General features: G+C 39.8%; 1 protein-coding gene across 4 annotated transcripts; it reads left to right on the forward strand.

Annotated features, from left to right (window-relative positions):
- The first annotated feature begins 241 nt into the window (after positions 1–241).
- Positions 242–16910, forward strand: COQ10B (coenzyme Q10B). 4 transcript variants are annotated; one of them, XM_034786012.1, is made up of 6 exons: positions 265–392; positions 3709–3826; positions 5396–5545; positions 8329–8521; positions 11660–11761; positions 15775–16910. In XM_034786012.1, exons 3-6 carry the CDS (start codon positions 5421–5423, stop codon positions 15940–15942), a joined length of 588 nt encoding a protein of 195 aa, XP_034641903.1. In that variant the 5' UTR covers positions 265–392; positions 3709–3826; positions 5396–5420; the 3' UTR covers positions 15943–16910. The 4 variants fall into 4 exon arrangements, with proteins under 4 accessions (XP_034641901.1, XP_034641903.1, XP_034641902.1 ...); XM_034786011.1 differs by having other exon boundaries at positions 3709–3791; XM_034786010.1 differs by lacking the exon at positions 3709–3826 and having other exon boundaries at positions 242–392.
- The last annotated feature ends 313 nt before the right edge of the window (positions 16911–17223 follow it).

A 17223-nucleotide genomic window follows, 5' to 3' on the forward strand; every position in this document is an offset into this window, starting at 1 on the left:
CACTCATCCCGCCCCTGTTGCGCCCATCCTTATGTAACCCCGACAAAGCGATCCCTAAGCCTTGTGACTGCGCGCGGTCCCGTAGCTCTGTCTCGCGCTCGCGCACGAGAGTCATGGGGTGGGTGTGGGAGAGGGTGTGTCGAGGGTAGGACACCGCGGTCCACATAGCAGTGACGTGCGAGACTTTGGACACGGTGATTGGCGGCGTCTGGGTGGCTGCTGCGCGGTGATTGGCTTGCTAGAGATGGGGGCGGGTCTGGCGCTGGCAGCCGTTAGGCTGACTGACTGGGATGGGGAGGTGAGGCAGTGGGGCCGAACATGGCGCGGAGCGGCCGGGCGCTTGGGAAAGTGCTCGCCGAAAGGCTCACGGCGCCGCACAGAAGCGTTCTCAGGTAGGCGGGGTCCTCGCGTCCGGCCAGTCACAGGGACATGGGCAGGTTTAAAGGGGCTCGTGACTCCCCCCCCGCGCCCCGTTCTTTCCCGTACTGCGAGCGCCTCCTCCCACCGCCTAGGCACTGGGAATCTCCCTGGAGCCGCTCCTCCAGCTCGTGAGAGGCGGCCCCTGCTCGCTCCACCCGGCGCCCGGGAGCTGAGTGGCGGTAACTAACAACGTTGACATTCGCCTTGCGATCAGTAGGCTCCAGAGTGAACACGCTGGCGCTGGGTGGGGGAACTGCTCGCTCCTCTCGGAGCCCCCGTCTGACTAAGGATTTGGGCACTTGGGGTCGTGGGGCTCAAGGCTCTTTCCAACTCAAAGGCAATAAATAGGTAGCTAGGTAAATTCTCTGGGGAAACCCCAATATCACGCTGGAGTTAAGGGGATAATTTAAGGGTGAAATACTGTCACAGGAGTATTGTGATGATTCCAAAAAACTTTAGTGCAGATGAAAGGTCTGGTTCTGCTTGAAGGAACTGCAAAACATTAACAGTCTACAAACTGACACACTCTCTAGCTGAACCAATATATATAATTTTCGGGCACATTTCAAACATATTTCAAGACCTATGTCATGACATTTTAATAAATGTAAGGTTGATTAAGAGTCAAGACCTACCCACTTTGTGTCACAACCGGTTCTGTTGAACCCAGTCTTTCAATTATAGAGGCAGGTGGTGTGAAAACAAAAGAAAACTTGGAAAGCAAAATGGTCTCAAACTATTTCTCTTAATAAGGAGTGAAATAATAAAAGGGCTCTTCCAGTCTTTATTGTTATTAGGGAGCTGCTGGTTGTGCCTCCATGTTAAGGTTGAGGTACGGTGTGTGTGGTTCCCCTTTTCCCTGTATTTAAAACTGGTAATAAATAGGCTGGAAGTGAAATCCCTTCATGATGTCATAAACTACATTCAGTTGTTTGACACGGACTGAAGTAGCAAAATGTGGGATTTTTTTTTTTTCCCTCTTTGGAGGGGAAAAAAATGTCATTTTATGTCCTGTCCACATTCAAGTGAAGTTTAAGGTGGGCTGGAGATACTAAAATAGTTCATCCTTGTTAAATGAAAGTAGCTTTTTAAAATGATTTAATGTGTGTGGTTTGAGGACAAACATTCCCAGAAACCGTGTCTAACACAGAAAAGCCTGTTATTTAGACTCTTGATACCTAGTAACATTTGGTACCTAGTAACATTTGAATATGGTTATATCCTATCTTAAAGAAACACGACGTTTAAGTGCTTTTGATCCAAGTGTAACTTGTCTTAAAATGATAGTGTGTTCAGGACTTTCTGCATTGAAAGTGAGATAAAGAATTAGGGGAGGGTAGCTATTACTAGGGTTTTTATAAGCACTATGTTCATGATCTACCAAATACTTAGCTATAGATTCAGTCTGTACCAAACTTGTATATAAACTTATCTTTAACAACTTGTATAATGCATGCACCAAATACATACCTCTATCTATTAATGTTTTAATCAATAACGTGCTGTTAATAAAAGAGGGAGAGACATTCAGACCACTTTTCCATAAAGCACTTTTTTTCCTTTGTCACCTAGTGCAGAGAGGAGCACTGTGGAAAGCTGCACAATTATGTGAAAAGGAAAGATGTCTATGTGGTATCTTAACACCACGCAGCTGCTTACAACCTTCTAATGTGTGAGCTTTGCTCTGCCTGTGTGTTGAGTACCAAACTAACTAATGAGGGAGAAATTGATGTCCACTGGGATTTGGAATGAGATCAACTTATGTCACATTGATGTCAAAGGCCATAAAACAGCCACCAGTTGACATTAACTTGATGAAACTGATATTTGAGAAACTATGAATACGGTTACACTGGCACATCCTTAGTACTAATCTCAGTCTTTTTTATCATGTTAGATATCTCTTCTTCTAGTACTTGATTCTAATCAACTTTAATCTTAAAACAGATCTGTTTTTTTTTTTTTTTTTTTAAATTTAATAAAATCATGGAGTCTGTTATTTGAACATGTAAGATACAGTAGTAACTGTTTACTCCGTGGAGCATGAAAGCCCTGTGGTACCATAGTTGGTGTCCTAGCATTTGGAGATAAAGCAGCAAATGATTGGATTGGATAATAGTAAAAAAGTATACTAAGATGTGAAAGCTGGCTGCCCTGTTGCTAGAGAGGGGTGAATGCAGGACTAGAAGCCAAGTACTTCTGAATTCTAATATGGGCGCTGCTGCTATCTGCCCTCTGTGACCTTGAACAAATCACTAATATGCTACATCTGTTTCCCTAACTGTAAAATTGGGAATGTTTAGTGTTTGAAGATGGATGAACAATGAGTGTTGAGCACTGTTTTTTATATACCTAGACTAAATACTTTGCTACTTACTACATGTGACCTTGAAAGAGTTAAAAGTCTGATTCAAGAAAGTGCCTATGCTTAAGTCCCACTGGTATTACAGTATTTAAGTGATGTCTTCTGTAAGGATGCTTTCCTGTATCTTAGCTGAAGACAGCACATTCTTGATATCTGATTTATCTTCAGATAAAATAAAGAGAAAATAAACTGATGATGCAGTATTCCATATGAAACTTCCCTAGACTTGTTAACCTTGTAATTTCTTCTTATGTTAATCATGCCTGCCTTGAATGGTATTAAAACTCTAAACCAGACATTCGCTATCAGCAGTTATTTCTCATTGTTCTTATTTATGTTATTTAACATAAAGGATTGGGATTTGGAAGTTGCAAAACAAGTCTACCGGAAAAATGGTTTGAAATATTTTTTACTGATCATTACAGAAATTTAAATACACATTTATTTTTGACAATGTATCACATACATAGTTAAAAACTCTCATGTTTTATTTTTGTCTTTGGTTGAGAGAGGCTAACTTAAATGTAAAATAAGGCCTATCCCAAGTTTTTTGAGTGCATTGACCAGATTTATAGAAATTTGATAAAATAATTAATAAATCCTTATCCATATCCATCTCTCTGGCACTGCAAGACTGTTTCTCTATGGTACCCCTTGCCGCATCTTGTCACACTGTTGCTAAATTATGGGACTGTATTCACATCTTTTGAGATACAACTGTCCTACAGTCTCAAGGGTTTTCCAGATATTCAGCCTAACTTTCCCTTTCCTAATTTCATACCAATACTCCTGGTTGTATCTCCGATACAATCCCAAGTAATTCTTTTCTGTCTCTGGTGTTTACAGTTTTAAATATTTGTAGTCTATGGTCTTGTTTCACATGTTTTATTACCTCACAAAATATGTATATATTATCTCTCCAGACTCTGATCGTGTTCTTTGCTCTCTTCTGAAGTCCCTCCCAGATTGGTTTTCGGCCTGCTAACATGGTGAACCAGATCTAAATGCAAGTGTAGCCCTGGGGTAGTTGTACAATCGAGGGTTAGTATTGCAGTTCTTAGGGGCTTAAGCATTTTTGTCAAAAGTTTTCATGATAGTTTTGAATAGAATTTAGTTACTCAAGTAGATATTTCCATTATATAAGCTCCTCAAAGCAGGGATTGTGTCTCAAGAATGTTTGTAAAATGGCTTGTATAATTACAGCATTATTTGAATGTCCTGTAATAAAGCTCCATTGAGGCGAGTGCAGAGCAGGTATGTGATGCTTCCATGGTGGTTTGGATGTCTGCCCCATAAGTTTACACTGTTGGTTATTGTAGGACATTATTGGGTGTTTCACAGGCTAGCAAAACTTAATAGTTTCTTCTTTAAATAGTTGGCAGTTTACACTTGGTTATCATAACTTGCTAGACTTCAGTGGTTAAGGAGAAGTATGCTATGTTAAAAAAAACTTTCAGCTTATTGGGGAAGGTCAGTTCCATTTTTAACTCCTCATCCATATGACTGCTTGAATCTAGAGTTACAATTCTGATTGTGTTGTTAGAAATATGATAGAAATAGATAGTTCATTAGATATTATGGGGAGAGGTACCACTGGTAGATAGTAGAGCTCTGTCTTTTAAATGCATTGATGCCAGGAATCAGGTCTTCCTGAGGTTAACTTTTGTGTAAAATATATTAGTGCTTTTTAACAATGATAGATTCCAACTTAAGCAGAGTTGAGAATTTAACAGTGTAGATAGATCTATAAATGTGATGATTCACATTTAAAAACTGAAATATGCTTTGTATTTTTCCATAATCTTAAATTCATTGACAGAATACAGATATAACCTTTATAAGTATTTCTGAAAAGTAAATGATGAGGTTTTATTTCTGAAAACACTTGAGTTCAAGATTATATATGATGATCTCAACTCTTTCAGGAGAAACAAATGTCTAAAGTAGGATAAGGAATGTAGTTTCCTCTCCAAAAGGCCATGCACCCAGGAACTTGCTTTTTAAGAGAAATAAGGGGGGAGGAGAAACCAATTTCTTGTCATCTGAAACATAAAAATATGAATGTATTTATAATGGCATTCAGCTGCGTATCTCACTTCTTTTCCTGTTCACATATTCAGAATGGGACAAAATATTAGAGATGACTTCTGAAAACTATTTATGTATTAGCAGGAAATGCTGTTCTGCAAGTCAAAGTGAACTCAGTTTAGTGTATGGCCTCAGACTGACTTGAAGCCAAGTCTTAAGGGAAGGCCTTTGTATTTTACTGTGTGCCAATTTTTTTTCCATGACTGGGAGCTATTTTTAGTTTCGCCAAAGGCAAAAAAAGGTTAACATTGCATCTTGAACAGCTTACAGACTGTTACGGAGTTCACTTTCACATCTGAATCCAAAATTTTCAGCAATACTGTAGAACAGATTGCCTATATGTCTCACTTTAATGTATGGAGTGTTGTAGCCATGTTGGTCCTAGGATATTAGAGAGATAAGATAGGTCATGTCATATCTTTTTATTGCACCTCACCCACCTTGTCTGTCTCACTTCATTGCATTAATAATTTGTTTTGTTAATCAAAAACACACTATAAAAAAACATTTTCACAATTGCAGGCACTTGGCTTCATGTGGTATTCTGATGAGCAGAATTCCTCCAATGCAAGCATCTGTAACAAACCGTACCTTCGAAAGAAGAACTTTCTTCAACATTGCTTCACCGTTTGGAAATAAAAGAAAAGAATATTCTGAGAGAAGGATTATAGGGTTTGTATAATAGAACTATGGAAATAGATTTATCTGTGTGCATTTGGTTTCCACAAGTTGTTGTAGATAACCAGAAATACTAGAAATGTTTATGGTTTATGTTTAGTGGTGACTAATGATTTTAAAGGAGCCTGACTTTCAGAAAGTGCAGAGTCTCTCTCCCCTCAAAATCAGGCCCCTTTTAAGTGCCTCAAATTGAACACCAAAAAATGAAGATACTAAAAATCACTAGCCAGTTTTGAAAGGTTTAGTATGTGACTGTTGTCTTGTCCAGAAATTAAACCTGGTGTTCAAAAAAAATTATAATAAATAAAAAAGCTACCCCTTCTAGTGGAAAGAATGCCTTAACCATTTAATTTGCTTCTGCAGAAAACTAATTCCAGCAAAATAACAAAGGTATGAACTCAATTAGTTTTTCCTCATTTGCTCCAAGAATATGCTGATACTTTCCACTTATATTACACCTTTCATTTGAGGATCTTGAGTTCTTTTAAATTGCTATTGGGTGTGTGGAGAGGAAGCATTATCCCTGTTTCATAGATGGGGAAACAAAAGTACAGAGCTACAGCCTAGGGTGAAATCTGGCCCCATTAAAGTCAACAGCAAATCCCCGTTGATCTTAATAGAGCCAGGATTTCATGCTAGGGCTCTTGGCCTCCCAGTCACATGTTCTGGATATGAGACACGTTATTTCCTCTTCAAACACTGCCTTTGCATGAAATGGCAAGTGATCCTTGAATTTCAGTGAGCTACATATGTGTAGCCAAAAGAATAACTTGGCCAACAGCTGTTATGTTTATGATCCTTTTTCTCTGGAATGGATTCTCTGTTCATTTTTCCAAAGCAGAACTTTCCTTTTTAGGATGCAGGAAAAACAGCACTCCCTTTCACTTTTGACACATCTCTTCTTTGTAGTTATTGCAGTGTAGTATCTCTCCTCCTGTAGAGCACCTTTGTTTAATTGATAAACTTGGATATAGCTGAGCAGGAAAAAGGACTACCTCCCAGCTGAAATACTATACTTCTTTGGTCTCTTAGTACTGAGGAGTGTTGGCCACAATCCAGATATGTCTCTCACTTGTGTGGGCTTTTTTTTTTTTTAATTTGTCAGACCTATAATTATATTTGTTAATGTGACATTATTGCTGGATTCATAAGTCTGCATTGTTGACATATATTTAAAGATGGAATGAAATGTTTTTTAAACATTAAGGAGTTACTTTCAATCAGTGGTCCCCAAACTTTTGAAGGTGGTCCTCCCCCCCCCCCCTTACCCCCTGTCCCTTCCGCCAGGAACGAGGCTCTGGCTGTGGGGGGTAGACACGGACAGGGGTAAAGGGGCCAGGGCTGGGTCTGCAGTTGGGGGTGGATTTGTAGCTGGGAATGGGGCCGCTTCCAGGTGCGGCTCTGCTCCTGGCCTTGGCTGTGGGCCAGGAATGGAGCTGTGGCCAGTGGCTGAGGCTAGGGGCAGGGCCAGGAGCGGAGCTATGCCGAGGCTGGGGACAGGAGCCGAGGATGCGGCTGGTGGCAGGACTGGAGCTGAGCTGGGGGCAGAGAGGGTTTGGGTGGTGCTCCCTCCCCGCCCCCTGTGAGGGCTGGCCCAGGCCCACCATGCCCCCCGGACATCCCTAGTTTAGGGACCTCCATTTTAAATTTATAGGAAGCATGCAAGAGTTCAGGATCTCTTTTGTCTCAATTTGATGACTGACACTGGGACACCTAAAGCAGAAAAGGCAAAGTGGAACACACAGCCCTTTAATTGTTTGTAATGTCATCAGTTGTTTTAGGAGAAACTCAAGATCAGAATTTTGTTTTTAATTTTTTTTCCAAATGCTCCTTACAATTTTTTAATCTTTAATTTAAACCCATCCCCATACTTCCTTAGGGTCCAATCCTTCAAGGCACTGTGCACTTTGGAAGTCAGGGCACTCTGTACTTATCAGGAGGTGCTCAGCACTTTGTGGGTATGGGCTGATCTTACTTACTATTTCTAAAGCATCATAAATGTAATTAACACTTCAGACAAATAAGAATGTCCATGCCCCCAGCAATTTGCGATGTGAAGTTTAAACAAGATGTATGAGGGAAGACAACAAAATGCTGGGCACAGGATGAGGGTGATGTGAGGACAAGGGCTTGCCTTTTTTTTTTTTTTAAATACTGAATAACTTAGGCTCCAATCCTGCAAACACTTAACGATATGAGGGACTAGTCATATGCATGAAATTACAAATTACTCATTTGTGTGTTTGTAGGGTTGGGACTTTAGCTCTCGAATGCAAGGGACTAATAGCAGCAGCTTGACAGAACAGATGGTGGGTAAGCACTGTGCTGGCTTCCCCATCTAGTTTTACCAACATACCTCATCCCAACTTGTGGCATCTTATCTATTCCAATGTCTTGCTTCCCTTGGGCAAATATTGATTTGTACCAAATTGCTTACAACTTGTTCTTAACTATTTTTAATTAGCTAAGTTACCTGTACATTTTTTAATAATAGCTATATTGTCTTCAGTTGATTGTATCTTTGAAATTCTAAGTTGTATTATTATTAGAATGGAAATCTTCTTTATTTAGCTTTTTGTAAAGTGTAGTCAGCATTTACAGTGCTGAATAAATTACTGCTAAAATATTAAAAGAATGTAAGGCTGCAAAGTCAAGAACTCATACATTTTTGAAATACCAAAATTAAAGTTGCCCATGTAACTTATAGTAACTTGGAAAGCTTTTATATTTAAATTACTACAGTTTTATAACTGGTAATGTCATGTTTCTATTTTCAGGTATTCCATGCAGGAAATGTATGAAGTGGTAGCTGTTGTGGAGGACTACAAACTCTTTGTTCCTTGGTGTAAAAAGTCAGACATATTATCCAAACGTTCTGGATACTGCAAAGCCCACTTAGAAATAGGATTTCCTCCTGTAGTAGAGAAATATACATCAGTTGTTACCCTAGTGAGACCTCACTTGGTTAAGGTAATTCTTATTTTGTGTATTTCTTGTGTGTAACTTTTCCTAATATCCGATTGTATAAACTTAATACTTTAAAGAAAACAGGAAACTATGACTTCAAAAGAAAATTCAAAAATGATTTTGAGTGGTGCTATATTTTCAAAGACTGTGTGTAGCTTCTGTTTAAGACCTAATTACAGCTGAGGGATATTGAACATTGCTTTTAAAATGTGAGCTGCAAAGCAGAAAAATCTTTGCCTTATTCTTTTTATTATGTGAGAAATAACCAGCCATTTTCTTTGGGGAGTGGGTATGATGCTTCAGACACTTCAGCAAGAACTGTGGCATTATCATCACTTTCCTCCAGCATTCATGACTTACATTATTTGGCTGGAAAGGCTCAAGCCCTTTAATGGTGAAGGCTTGCTCAGTAGCAAGACTGATGAGAAGATGGAGACTGTGTCTACTGCTCTGTCTTTCAGGTTAACCTGGTCAGAAGAGAAGGAACCTACTTCATCTTCTTTCACGTTCCAGAGGCAATAACTTTCATCTGTTTCCTTTTACCCTTCTTCATAACAGTTTCAACCATGGCAGTAACCAAAAAGGCAGATTAAAAGGACAACATTTTAAGCAGAGGTCTGGCACTTCAGCTGCTCTTTTGTCCTGTACACCTACTCAGGCTCAAATCCAAGGGTTGCTTGGGAACCTAATCTCTATTTCTTTTATGCTTCTTCGTCCCACACCTCTCCTTCACCTTGGGAATTGTCTCCTCGATTTTCTTGCAGCATGGAGTGGAATTGTCATAGATAACTTGTGTCAAAGATAACTGTTCGGTTAAACAGCCCAAATCTGTTCTTTCTCCCATCCCCATTCTTTCCAGGGATTCCTTTTATAAAACAGTTAAGAGGAGAAATGGATTCCTTGTTACATATGGGAGATATAAGATGCCAAGACAGTACAGTGGGGGGAAGGGCTTTTATTTAAAGTACTTTCTCATTCTGGGGGGAAAAAAGGTGGTCTCCCTCCGATCATGGACCTGAGACAGCTGAACAATTACAGCAGAAAGTTCAGGTTTCACATGCTGACTGGACTCTCTCCCTGCTGTTTCCCTACAAGACTGGCTCTTGACCTAAAAGATAACGCTGAATGTAGACATCAGGCTGCTCATCAACTATCTCTTAATTTACAGCGCACCTTAAAAGAGCTCATCTAGTCTTGGAGAAAATTAGAGCAGGGGTTCTCAATCTTTTTCTTGCTAAGACCCCCCCTCAACGTGCTATAAAAACGCCAGAGCCCAGTGGGTTCGGGGGGGGGGGGGGGACGGACCCTTGGGCATAGGCATAGTTTTATTTCTATTTTTTGGGGGGAGGGAGGGGGAGCAAGTCAGGCTCAAGCCAGCTGTGCACAATGGGGTCCAGGGAGGGAGTGCCACCTCCACCCCTGACTCACTGAGGCCACCCAGCCTGTCTGGGCTGTGGGGGGATGCAACCAAAAAATATAACTCAAAGAGAGGAGTCAGTTCAAGAAGCTTGAAAACCACTCAGGGTGCAGGGAGCAGGTAGCTAGGGGCTGTGTGGGGGTGGGGGAGGGGCTCCTAGTGCGGCTCCTGGCTTCAGCCCAGCGCTGCTCCTGGCTTGTGGAGGGAAGGGGGTGCCAGACTCAGCCCCGCACCACTCCCATCTTGAGAGTGAGGGGGGGAAGGAGGATGGGGTGTTGGCTTCAACCTTGCACCGCTCCTGGCTTCGGAGCGCGCTGGCTTCAGCCCCACACCGCTCCAGGCTTCAGCGTTGGGGCTCAGTGCACTGGGTTTTAGCCATAGGGCTCCGCGGACCCCCTGAAAGGGCTCGCGGACCCCTGGTTGAGAACCACTGGACTAGAATACTTCACCCCTAAGAGTGTTGAAGGGAGAAATCTATTTTTGGTGCTTAAGGTCTCTCCCAGACCTACTGTCTTTGTCTATATGAGGATTTTTTCCCCTAAAAATTCCCACCGTTCAGATCCATCAGTGTTGGCAATGTAGGAATGTTACCGTAAACAAGGAGCTGCTGGCATTCTACCTTGTGGTGTTATGGTGGCTAAAACACCAGCAGCGCCTACCCACCATTGCTGTTGCTGACAGAGTTGAATTGTTGATATCAACAGTGGCAGATGTGAAGGAAAAAAATTCTAGTGTTGATGCATCCATTGAGGCTAGAAGAGTTGCCAATTGGGGAGCAGCATTTGGGTGACTCTTGAAGAGGGAGCATTGTTCAGTCCTTCTGTGCTGGAAGTATGGCCAGCCCAAATCTGGGTTTGGACAGCAAACAAGAGTGAGTGAAAATAAGGGCTACATTGATCTTCTAATCCCAGAGTGGAGGTTATGAAGCCAACACCAGTATGCTCCCCTAATATAAAGCTTTAGGTAAGGACTCTAATCAGATCTACCCTTAAACACTGCTTGCTGGGAACTGAAGCCAAATATGTACACTTATGGCTAGATTCTGCTATTCTTCTATAGATTAAACCCTTACATTGAAATCAATGAGACTGTTCATTCAGTGAAAGTGGTAGAATATGTTCCTTAATGACATGTATTTCTCGTGATAGAATATTTGTGAACTCTCAAACTTACAAAGGTGGCTGAACTTGAGACCTACGGTAGTTTAACATACAGCCACTAATACTGTTTAGTATCAAAAAACAATATTTACAAATTAAGACTACTTATACGGTGTAATTACGAATATTGGAGGCATTTCAGTGCATATATACAAGAAACAGTAAAGGTTAAATATCAGATGCTTTGTTTAAAACTATGGTACTTACAGCACAATGGTACTAAATAATTGCAATTTACAATACTAGGGCACTATTCTGCTTCTCCTACATACGTTGATCTTAGTTCTGTGCACCTGGTTTGAAATCTGTTCTGTGGATATGAGAACAGAAATTGGCCCTCTCCACACCCTCCTTTTTCCACCTAAGAACTGCTCCTCATGCAGATAACTTGATTGCATTGCTTTAAATTATTTTAGGTAAACTGATCTTATCTTGGCTTCGATGTAGGAGGAATTCTTAGCTGCACCATGCCCTTTAACATGTAGTGAAATGTGGAAACATTAACTTTCTTTGTATATTTAATGTACAAGAACTTATTCTAGCTTAACTCGAACTTTCTTTTAGGCATCCTGCACAGATGGGAAACTATTTAATCATCTGGAAACAGTATGGCGTTTCGGTCCAGGAATCCCAGGTTATCCAAGAACATGTACCTTGGATTTTTCAGTAAGTATGGTAATTAAGCTCACTGACTGCTGGAAATGGGACATGAAATGTACTTAAACACAAATGTGCTGCTACTAACGAAAAATATGCTAAGCACATGCACTGCAAAATCAAGCTAACTTTACAAAACTTACTCTGTTAAATTTTATCATGTGAAAATTTCCCTTTGTAGTCCTCATGAGAAATACTTCTTGGATGAAAACATTAGCTTCCATTGCAATGAAGTATTTCAGGGGGTTGAGTATTCTTCCCTCCCCCCCCCCCCCCCCCCAAAAAAAAAAAACCCTACTAAACACTTAATGCTGGTGTTTTCCAGGTTGCCAGACAAACAAATACATATGGGAAAATTGTAAGTCAGTGATAGAATAGCCTACTAGATGATATGGACCAATGATTTTCAAACTTTTTTACTGGTGACCTCTTTAACATAGCAAGCCTCTGGGTGTGCACACCCCCCTCCCCCAATCAAATAAAATGCTTTTATATATATTTAACACCATTATAAATGCTGGAGGCAATGCGGGGTTTGGGGTGTGGAGGCTGACAGCTCATGACCCCCTATTTAAGAACCTTGGAACCCCCAGTTTGAGAACCCCTGATATAGACCATGTCCCCACAAATACAGGATTGTTCTCATGTTAGCTTCTAGTTTTAAATTTTCCAATGGAGAGGATTTCACCACTTCTGTTGGTTGGCTATTCCATAACCTCTAATAGATTTCGGTCAGGTCGTGTGGTATTTTCCCTCTGCTCTTTAGCATGGAGTAGACTCTCTTCCTTTTTTGTGTATAGTCCTTTCTTCCTTCTTTGTACTGCTATCCAGTCCCTTTTTGGTTGTTTCTTAGCCAAGCTGTATGTAATGAGCTCTTCTGTTCTAATCTTTTCTCAACGTAAGTGCTCCAGCCCCCAATCACTTTTTGCTCCCTTATGAACTGCCTGCATACCGTTTATATGGTTTGGTAATGAGGTGGCTGCAGTTAGATGTAGTATTCCAGACACAGTTACACTGGAGTTGTATTCAGGGCAAATAACAACTCTCTGTTCTATGATGGGAAACCACTGCAGTTCAAAACTGTTGTCTCTTTAGAGACAATATCTGATTTGCTAATACTTCTAGGTAGCTTTTTCCTTGTATTACTGCTTCTGTAGTTTCTCCTATTTATTTTCTCTTTTTAGTTATTCAGTTTTTAAAATTTATCTCCTAATTCCTCTCTCTGTGTGTCTGTCTGTCTCTCTATATAGTATGCATGTTTGTTTTTGGTCATTCCCAAGCCAGGGACCCACCTGTAAACCTGCACCTCTGTATATAGCCTGGCCTGCAGCACCAAATGCTGTACTCGAATCTGTGTAGATACTGTTGCCACCTGCTGGAGTTCCCTGATTTAAGAAACTGCCTTGTAAATAGGAGAAAGCTCTTTTGGTGCCTCTTGTAATTTGAGACTCTCTTGCTTGGGCTAATCTCCTTCAGTTTACGGGGCTTGGCGACATCACAAGTTCAGTAATAGAAAAACAAGCACATGCCTGTAAAATTCAATTGGTTCTCTCACAGGACATGCCACTTAATCTTGCAAGATGTATGGACCCCCAAACTCTTTTACTCATAGAACGTAAAAGCTCCCCAGAAAAATGTATTATTCTAAAGTGCCTCAAAAAAAAAAAAAAGCAGTATGCTCGCTCCCAGTGATGATTATTGTGCAGAAACGCTGAAGGCTTTATCCCAAACCTTGTCTGAGTTGAAAAAGTTAGAATGACCGGTTTTAAATCCCATAATCCAGATACCTTGTTCTAAGGAAACAGAAACTAAAAAAAAATCTTTTTACCTAAACCATTTTATGGCATTCTAGGTTGACACCTTGTTAAAGGGAGTCAAAATTGGCCTTAAAACAGACTCTGTTCAACTTTACTTGAACTGCTATCATGGCCCTTTGCTATCCACACTATTTTGAAGCGGTAAATGGTTTGTGTCAGTAACAGAAGTAGAGATAGTTTAGTTCATTGGGTGTAGAAAAGGACTCTGAATGAGGCACTTAGGGATGCTAATCCTTGCTCTGCCACTGACTTGCTGTGTGGCTACAGCGAAGTAATTTAATAAGTTTTTTCCCCATCTGCGAAATGAAGAGAATGTGACCAAGTCAAACTAAGTTATTTGCAATAATTGAGGGTTTAAGTGAAACAACTAAAAATTTAGTTTTAGGGATGTAGATTTAGATGCAAAAATAGAAATCTGAGCTGTGAGCTGCTGCTTGTTCCTACAGACTACTATGCCAGTCTTCTACCAAGTCAGCAGTGAATTCTGAATGAGAGGTAGTTGAGTCTAAACTGTGTTATAGCCCTTTTTAACCATTCTTCCTACAGACCTTAAGTACAGCATAGTGTTTGCAGTTCACTGGAAAAATCTGTACTATTAGAAGTTCTTAAACGAAATTAAACTGATACTTGTTTGCATGACAACTCTGGGTCCCTGCTCTGGAGTTCTTGTTCCCTTAAAAACTTTGAGAGTTGCAAAATGTGCTTGCCTTAACATCACTCCTACTTTACTCAAGAAAAAAAACCCTTATCCCGTAAACAATCGTTTCTGTGCTGGAATGTGTAAGTAGATTAAGATGCAGCACCATATTCAGTCAACTCCAGATGAAGACTGCTGTATCTATTTGAAGCTGTAAGGACAATTTATAGGCAGGCTGAGTGCCTCATTTGGAATTTAATGGGGACACCATTCTTAACACTGACTGTTAAGAAGAATGACACTTGATGTTTAAGCATCTTACAGGAAAGACTGCACCTTCAGCAGCTGAGTACATCATAACACCATGCTGCAGCTCAGTACTGATTGTAGTAAATTATCACCTACTAAACCCTATGGGAATTTTGTAAGAAGATTTCTCTTACTAGGGTGACTTGTGTATGCAGCCAATATAACTGAGTTAAGACACGAGTCCAGTTTATAGTGTAGATAAGTATTCCCTAACTAAACTAAAACCATGGACAGCACAAAGTAATATGACAAGCTATTTCACGTAAACAGTAACATGGCTGTCATGAGTTATGTAAGCTTCTTGTCATTCTTGTTTTATACCAATATTTTTGGTTTAAATGCAAGAATAGTTAAATGGTTAGAGAATGATAGGATCCAAAATCTGGTACTGTAGTAGTCTTAGGGCTTGCTGCTTATAACTAGTACATCAGTTCTGTGTAAAATCAGTTGTTCTCATTTTGTGTTTAAGGGGAAGACCATTCACTAATTGGAATACTTAGATCCAAAGGTGGTGAGAGCAGTGAATGTAGTTTGCAGCAAACTTAAAGCTACAGCCTTAGATACGGAAAGATGGATGGGGAAGAGTAGCAGCTGGTCTCCCTCCCTAATTGCCATATTGTTCTTTCCTTGCTTTAAATATAGCTATAGCATGACAACCACCAGTCAAGGTAAAAACTAGATGTAGTGTTAAAATGAAATGTCTTTTATGTTCAAGTGTGTTTACACATTCCCTCTCCATTTCAAGATCTAGTCCCCCTCCCCCCCTTTTTTTCCCTTTTCAGATGGTCTCTGGCTGTAACTCCATGTCTGCTAGCCCTTACTCACCTGGCTCTAACCAATGCAAATCTCTTTCCACACTTCTAAGTCTGATTTCCTCAGTCACTAACTTATAAGTGCATGCTTTATTCACCCATCATCTTCACTTTTTTTATAACTATCATGCTTTTGTATTAATAATGAAGTATTCTGGGATGCAGCATGTATGAAACAGTTTATCTAAAAATAAACTGAGTTGAACGGCTTGAGTTTTCACTTGAAATTTTTTTAGAGTTGTATATAAACTTCATTTACAGAGGGTTAAAGCTCCACTTCCTATGAATAATTTTTTTTAAATTGCGCTAGATATACAATTCAAAAATACCAGCCCCACTTCCCATAGAATGCACATTAAGTACATGAAGATGGACTTTTTGATAAAGGAAGACAATATACTGAAATGGTAGATGCTAGAAATATCTTTTTCTTGATCTCTCAAACAGGTTTCTTTTGAGTTTCGTTCACTTCTACACTCTCAACTTGCTACACTATTTTTTGATGAAGTTGTTAAGCAGATGGTAGCTGCCTTTGAAAGAAGAGCATCCAAAATCTATGGGCCAGAAACTAGTATACCTCGGGAGCTAATGTTTCATGAAATTCATCACACATAAAGGGAAAAAAGTTAGCTCTCTATCTTTATTATAATCTAATTTGTACACCTTATTTATAAGAGGTGCTTTTCTCTGTGGGCATCTATTTGTTAACTTAGCATTGTGTGTAATATACTGCTGTACAAAACATGCACATAATATGGAACCATGTACATAGAATATTAAGCTTCAAGTGCAATTCAGGGTGTGGTGTTTGTAACAAACTGAGTGGCAGCTACTGTAAGCTAGCCAATCAAGATTGCCTTTACCTTGCCAAACAGTTTGATTATATAATGAACAGCACATCAGCATTACTGCCTTATCTAAACTGTTAATTTTTTTGCAGTGTTTGTAATAAGTGTATGATGTTTAAGTTATTATTAGTTTTTGAACATATGTAACTTATTCTCATGATATTAGCATCAACCTAAACAAGTTCAGGGAAAGTTTAAGACAATTGCCCTTAACTTCCTACTTTTCCCTGCATCAGGAATACTAGTTTTATGCTCCAAAAGACTGAAAGAAGAATCCCCTAATGGACAGTTTCAATACATTTTAACTGACAAGGCTCTAGTAGACAAAGCAGTGTCATCTTACATTAGTAGCTGTGGTAAAAATATAAACTGACACATTACAGAAGTTAAGAGCAGCAATTACTTGTTCTACAACTTATGAGTTTAAACTAAATCAGTGTGGTAGTGTACAAAGTATATAATTGACTTAAATAAAAGATCTAAAGGAAGCAATTAAGCTTTTTAGAAGAAATCTACTTAAATTTTCACATTCAGTACTCCCATCAAACAGATTACTATAACATTAAAAGAATGAAAGGGGTAAGTTATGCCAAGGATTTTTGAACACATTTGATGAGGCTGGCACTGTTATCTCCAGTCACTAGGGCTATTCCCTTGTGTTATAACTTTGTATTTCCCCCTCCTCTCCAAAAGCAAGCTGGAGCTAAATTGTCTCAAATTAAAGATATAAACTAAGTGAGTGAATAGATCTGCATCCTTTTTCTATTAGGAATTAGGCAATTTAATGTGTTTTAGTTTTAGCATTAGCTCAAGTCTGAACTTAAGTGAAATGTTTAGCTTCAAATCTAAAGTTTGACTTTTCTGAGAGGGAAAAGGGGTAAATGTATTAAGTGTACATAAGAGTGGATACCCAGAAAACTTGAATCCCTTCAGATTCTTAAACTGAGTTCATTTAAATCAGTTGCAGGCCCTACACTGAGTGCACAATTTCCCTCCCCCTAGAATAGCTTCACAGTTTGCTGGGAACAAGGAACCATGAGACTTCTGG

This window comes from Trachemys scripta, chromosome 11, assembly GCF_013100865.1.
Source record: "Trachemys scripta elegans isolate TJP31775 chromosome 11, CAS_Tse_1.0, whole genome shotgun sequence".
Classification (NCBI taxonomy): Eukaryota; Metazoa; Chordata; order Testudines; family Emydidae; genus Trachemys; species Trachemys scripta.